Source organism: Pterocles gutturalis, unplaced genomic scaffold (genome assembly GCF_000699245.1).
Source record: "Pterocles gutturalis isolate BGI_N339 unplaced genomic scaffold, ASM69924v1 scaffold17536, whole genome shotgun sequence".
NCBI lineage: Eukaryota > Metazoa > Chordata > Aves > Pterocliformes > Pteroclidae > Pterocles > Pterocles gutturalis.
Genome location: NW_010103469.1, coordinates 63,862 through 69,366, shown reverse-complemented (window position 1 = coordinate 69,366; position 5,505 = coordinate 63,862). Strand labels below are relative to the sequence as shown.

The 5,505-nt window shown below is 37.9% G+C and overlaps 1 protein-coding gene across 1 annotated transcript; it reads left to right on the top strand.

Moving 5' to 3' along the window:
- Window positions 1-740: 740 nt before the first annotated feature.
- On the top strand, window positions 741-3,849 carry LOC104460366 (ribosome biogenesis protein BMS1 homolog). The gene is made up of 4 exons (XM_010086737.1): window positions 741-887; window positions 1,796-1,971; window positions 2,451-2,612; window positions 3,326-3,849. Exons 1-4 carry the CDS (start codon window positions 743-745, stop codon window positions 3,560-3,562), a joined length of 720 nt encoding a protein of 239 aa, XP_010085039.1. The 5' UTR covers window positions 741-742; the 3' UTR covers window positions 3,563-3,849.
- The last annotated feature ends 1,656 nt before the right edge of the window (window positions 3,850-5,505 follow it).

The following is a 5,505-nucleotide window of genomic DNA, read 5'->3' as shown; positions in this document are numbered from 1 at the left end:
GTGGCTGATGCCTCTGGAGAATGTGAACATGTCCCTGGTGCCATTCAGGCAGTTTGAGGTCACTGAATTTCAGCTGTGGGATCAGAGATGACTTCTAGCAGTTCTTAGGACTTCACACTTAGAGGTACAAAAGTGTTTGGAGCAGGAAGTGTTGCAGAAGTGAATCTTTATTGACCTTCCAGCTGTCCCTAGTTGAGCTTTCAGGCTCAGGAAGAGGTTAGGTTGTTCTGCATTTGGGGCAGTAAGCAGCTAAGCACTGATCCCAACAGTGAAGCAGTCAAGTATTTGCACTAAGCATACACAGAATTTTCCCTGACTTCCTTGTGATTTATGAAAGAAGCACCAACCTTTGAGAATATTGTTATTAGTCTCACAGTTAGCAACCTAAGGCAGCTTAGTTGCTTTCAAGGTATCCTATGTTCCAGCAAATAACTTTAGAAGAGAACTGGACAGATTCTCTTAGATATGTTCTGGTTTAGAATTTTAAATGTGTTTATTTTACACTAAGAAGCCTTGCTTGTGGTATATGGCTCTGAGTAGATTACTTTTAGTAGCTTACCGTAAAATCATCTCAATAGGTTTTTGGAATGATCAGCACTGTTGGTATAAAGACAATGTTATGGTCTTCCTATTTCTTTATAAGATATGCTTGCAGGCATTACTTAGGTTTTTGTGGCCTACATAGGTCCCAGAGAGAGCCTTAGAATCTTGAATGATGGTGGGTAATTCACACTTTCAGGGAATGTTTAACTCTCAGTTGGAAGTGGCTAAATTTGAAGGTGCAGCAATTCGTACTGTGAGTGGTATCCGAGGACAGATCAAAAAGGCCCTCCGAACTCCAGTAGGTGCTTTCAGAGCAACATTTGAAGACAAGTTGCTGATGAGTGGTAAGTTGCACTTTCTATGTAAGTTATTGCACAACTTTCATCCTGCTTCACAGATTGACAAGTTGCATCTCAGAATCTCAGGAATCTGATAATTGAGATGTGAATTCAAAGAGCGTGAAATATCTGGTGAGGTGCAGAATGAAATTTAAAAAGAAGTACATTTTATGTTGGATTTCTTTCAGTTATACTCGGAAGTTCTATAGTATGCTTATGAAAAGGTTTGTCTTGGAGACCCATTTCTCTGAGGGTTTTAAAGTGTTTTACGCAGCATGGTGTGCTTTTCGGGAACATGAAGAGGAATTGTATTTAGTGGTACAAGCACTAAAAGGATGTATTTCTGAGAAATCCAAAGACTGGCATTATAACTCTAGTTAACTTTTTTCCCCTAACCTTTTGGGGAAATTATGCAGTGGATAGGGATAAGTGATCTGCCATGTTTGCCAAGTGTCACTGTGATGTTGAGAACATGAGTTTGTGCTTATCTGGGTTTATATGACTTCTGTTTTCCTAAACCCATAGAAGTCATGGGTAGTGCAAAATAAAAGCAAGTTAGTTCTTTTATAAAAATAGGCAGAGGAGAAGCAAATCTTTTTTGTCAGTAACAGTACAGGCACAGATACGTGCATAAAATCTGTTGCTAGTTCTTCAGTAGGAATAATGAACAGGGTGATGTTCAGCTGCCTGCTCTTCAGGAGTATGTATTGTTTATGACTTTGCAGAATCCAAGTGTACAAATAGTTACATTGCTTTTGCCTAATGTTGAAGAGATTTGGTATGTATACCAAAAGGAATACTAGCATCTGGTCTAGATATTAGTTATCTGTTCTATTCAGGCAATCTTTGCTTAGAGTGTGGGCGTGATGAACTGTGTTGTTATAGAGCCAAGTAAAATTTTCCTTTTCTTTCAGATATTGTCTTTGTGAGGACTTGGTATCCTGTTTCTATCCCAAGACTTTATAACCCTGTAACGTCCTTGCTGAAGCCAGCAGGTGAGAAAGATAGTTGGAGTGGAATGAAGACAACAGGCCAGCTAAGGCATGAGAAAGGCATCAAACTGAAACAAAACAAAGATTCTCTCTATAAGGTATATTTGATTTGTCTTTTTTTTTTTTTAAATAAGTGATCACAAGCAAATTTGCACTCTGCCTCAGAATTGTGCAGATTGAGAGCAGCGTAAATAAATGTTCATACTTATGCATGGGTGACTTCATATTTTTATCCACAAGGCACAGTCTTTCCTGGCATGATATAGGAATAAAGTAGTGTAAAGCAGATTGTTGTGGGTCAATGAAAGTTTGCAAAGTAATCTATAGGGTAGAAGTCTTCTCCAAAAGCTGACTGAGACTTCTGTCATAGTAAAATTGAGGTGAAGATGCCATTCACAGTTCAGTGCAGGGACGTGAGAGAACATTTTTTGGGGTTTGGGGTTTTTGGAGGGTGGGGGGAGTGGTTTTTTGTTGCTGTTTGTGGTGTTTCTTTTTTTTTTTTTTTCTCCTAAAAGATGGAAAATAAAAGCTTTTTAAGACCATGAATCTTACATATGTTCTATTTCCATTCTTTTAGCCTATTGTGAGGGAGCAAAGGCATTTCAATAAGCTCCACATTCCTAAAGCACTGCAGAAGGCACTGCCTTTTAAGAACAAGCCTAAGAATCTTGAGAAGAAAGGCAAGACTCCAAAAGACCAGTGGAGACCAGCTGTTATCAGGGAGCCTCATGAAAAGAAGGTAATTATCACTTATTCTAAAACAAGGACTCGTGAAGGATGAATGTGTTGCTTAGACCATTTCTAACTATTGTTTTAGCACTTTAATCTACTGCTAATGCTAAAGACATATATGCTCCTAGTGAAAAATTATCATCTGCAATTAGTTTTGTTCCTCTTTGGCATGTGGTATGTATATAGAACTGTTGATGAGTGGATGGTGTCTGTTTTTCAACTACTAGGTCACCTGAAGCCTAAATATGACTTTTGTCCTTGTCACAGCATTTGCAAGGTACTTCAGTTGGACATAGTGCTCTCACATTATGGGTTACTTAAATTGTCACCTGCAGTCTTTTATTTGACTTGTCGTTGCTATGCATTATTAACAATGATGAGATTTAAAGCAAATACTCTGCTTCAAAGATTAAAAGTTATAGCAGGTTTGCAAAGGCAGGGAGATCCAAATTGCAGTTTAAGTGTTCTATAGTAGCAATTAGGCATAGCTTTTTAAATAGTATCTAACCAAAATCAGAGTTCACAAAAATTAAACCTCTGATTAACTTGCTAACAAGATAAGTAATTATACCATTTTAGAAATTGGGTAGCAGGTGCAGAAATGATTAGGAACTTGCTCTGAATCTCTGATTCATTATATGGCTTACTGCTGAGGTTAAACTGTTCCTTGCTCACCAAAACGGAAGTGGTTTTATATTGATTCTCTATTTTCTGTTTTAGATATCAGCCCTACTCAGTGCTTTGAGTACAGTGAATAATTACAAGATAAGGAAAGCCAAAGTAAAACATCGGGAGCATCTTAAAGAATATCTCAAAGTTAAGCAGAAGGAGGATGAACAGAAATTCAAGAGGCAAAAGGAGGCTAAGAAAAAAATCTACCGCATACTGGGACAAAGGGAAAAAAAGAGGCAGAAGTCAAGCTTGAAAGGATCTAGTAAGGGAGAGAAGAGTATGTAAAATTTAATCAGATTTCAGGCCAAATGAGGAAATAAGATAGCTGTGCAATTTTCTGTTGAAGAAACAAGGCCTTGGAATATACTAGACGTGCATTCAAGAGAAGAAAAAAATGCAAATATGACTTTATTCATGCTCTTGAATACATTTGGCAATGTCTATAAATAAGATGTAGAAGTATGAATTGTGGTTTTTCTACAAGATATTCTGGAGGACTTTGTATTTCAGTATATTTCTGTCTATACTGCACATTCTATATAGCCAATAAAGTTATTTTAATGTCAGTTACAGAATACTGTTTGTTTTTAAGTGTTTTGTCTTTGTAGTAGTGGACTTCTGTGGGAGAAAGAACTTCTTCGGATGTCTCTGATGGTCCTGTGTTGGCAGTACTTTCAGCCATTGCCTAAATTTTACCTGTGGCAAATCTTCCATTAAAAGGTGTGAAGATCAGTTGTTACTGTACAGGAGTTTTGGACTCTCTAGCTTTGATGTGCTAGCAGATGCTACCAGAGTAGCTCACTCCTGTGCTTAGATCATCTGGTCCTGCACAAAAGCATCTCAGGGTTGAAATCTTTCTTGCCATGACAAGAGGCTTTGAAAAATCATTCTGTTGAAAGAGCATAGGAATTTTTTTGTTATGCCATATATGGCATCAAATAGTTACTGTGATATACCTATTTTTAATTCTTCATCTTTGAACAGGCAGTGGGTCAGATAACATCAGTAATTTCTTTGTCTCCTTCCTGAATGAGTTCATTTTTTATCATCAAGCTGAAATTCATTATTATTACACTGTAGTATTTGCTATCTCAGATGGGAAATCCTGTGTGTGATCAGGCTGCCTAGTATAAAAGCTTTCTGTTGAATGGATTTGTAGAGTTTTTTTGTGAATGTTTAGCATTTCAGGATTTTTTGTAATTAATCACATAATGTTCTGTGTACTGATATTGAAATTCTAATGCATCCATCTTTGCCTAGATGATATTAGGCTGAAGCCTGCCTCAAATTAATTTGTCAGTAATTTTGCACCCTGTGAGGTTCAGCTGATGTCACATGAATATGAAAACATTATTTATGTTTAAAGTAACTGAAGATTCTTTGTTGAATAGACAACCACGGCCTTCAGAGACTTAAAGCCGTTGGGTTTTTTTGCCCCACAGAGTGGCACAAGGTGGTCCACCATGACCGTTCTGCAGGGTTGTTTCCTAGTCTGTCATACTGCACTAGGCTAGGTCTAATCTAAACCATCAAGGAAGTGTTTCATAGTAATCCCTTTTTTATGCTGTTGTGAGCAAATTTCCATTTTATGTGCTGTTTGAATCTCCCATGTATTCACATGGGACAAGTAGTTGTAGTTTGGGTTTTTTTTTTTTTTGAGCACCTGAGAAGTTACCACTGCAACACTTGACTTAAGATTTCACATCTGCTATTTATATGCAATAAGAAATAATTTTTATCTAGTTTGTTTATAAGACCTCTGCCAAAGGTGAAAAAGGGGAAATGGTGGACTTCAGTCTTGTTTTTGTTGTGGAAGGAACCCGTGGGAGAGCCAACAGAGCATGAAAATGTTTCCCCTGCGAAGACTACACAAGATAATTGTTCTGGATTATACTTCTTAATTTTTTTTTTACTGTTTAGGTAGCCCTTTTCAAAGGGAGAGAAAATTTTGTATATTTAACTGATTTTTCTTTTTATAAAAAATGTTTAATATGCAGTGGGGTGTGAGCCCTGCTAAAAGAAGGGAAGAGGTTTTGCAATCTCTTGCAGTGCTGACTTTATTTTGGAAACTGATGAGAGAGAAGCAGTTTAGCGACTGTCCCAGCAGAGCCGGGCTCTTCTTTGGACCCAAGGAGCTCTCACTCTGCCCAGGCATGATGGTGACGGACAGCCTGGCCAGGGAGTTACAGCGCTGTGGGTGGGGAAGGCCGCTGTAAATCCTCTGCTCC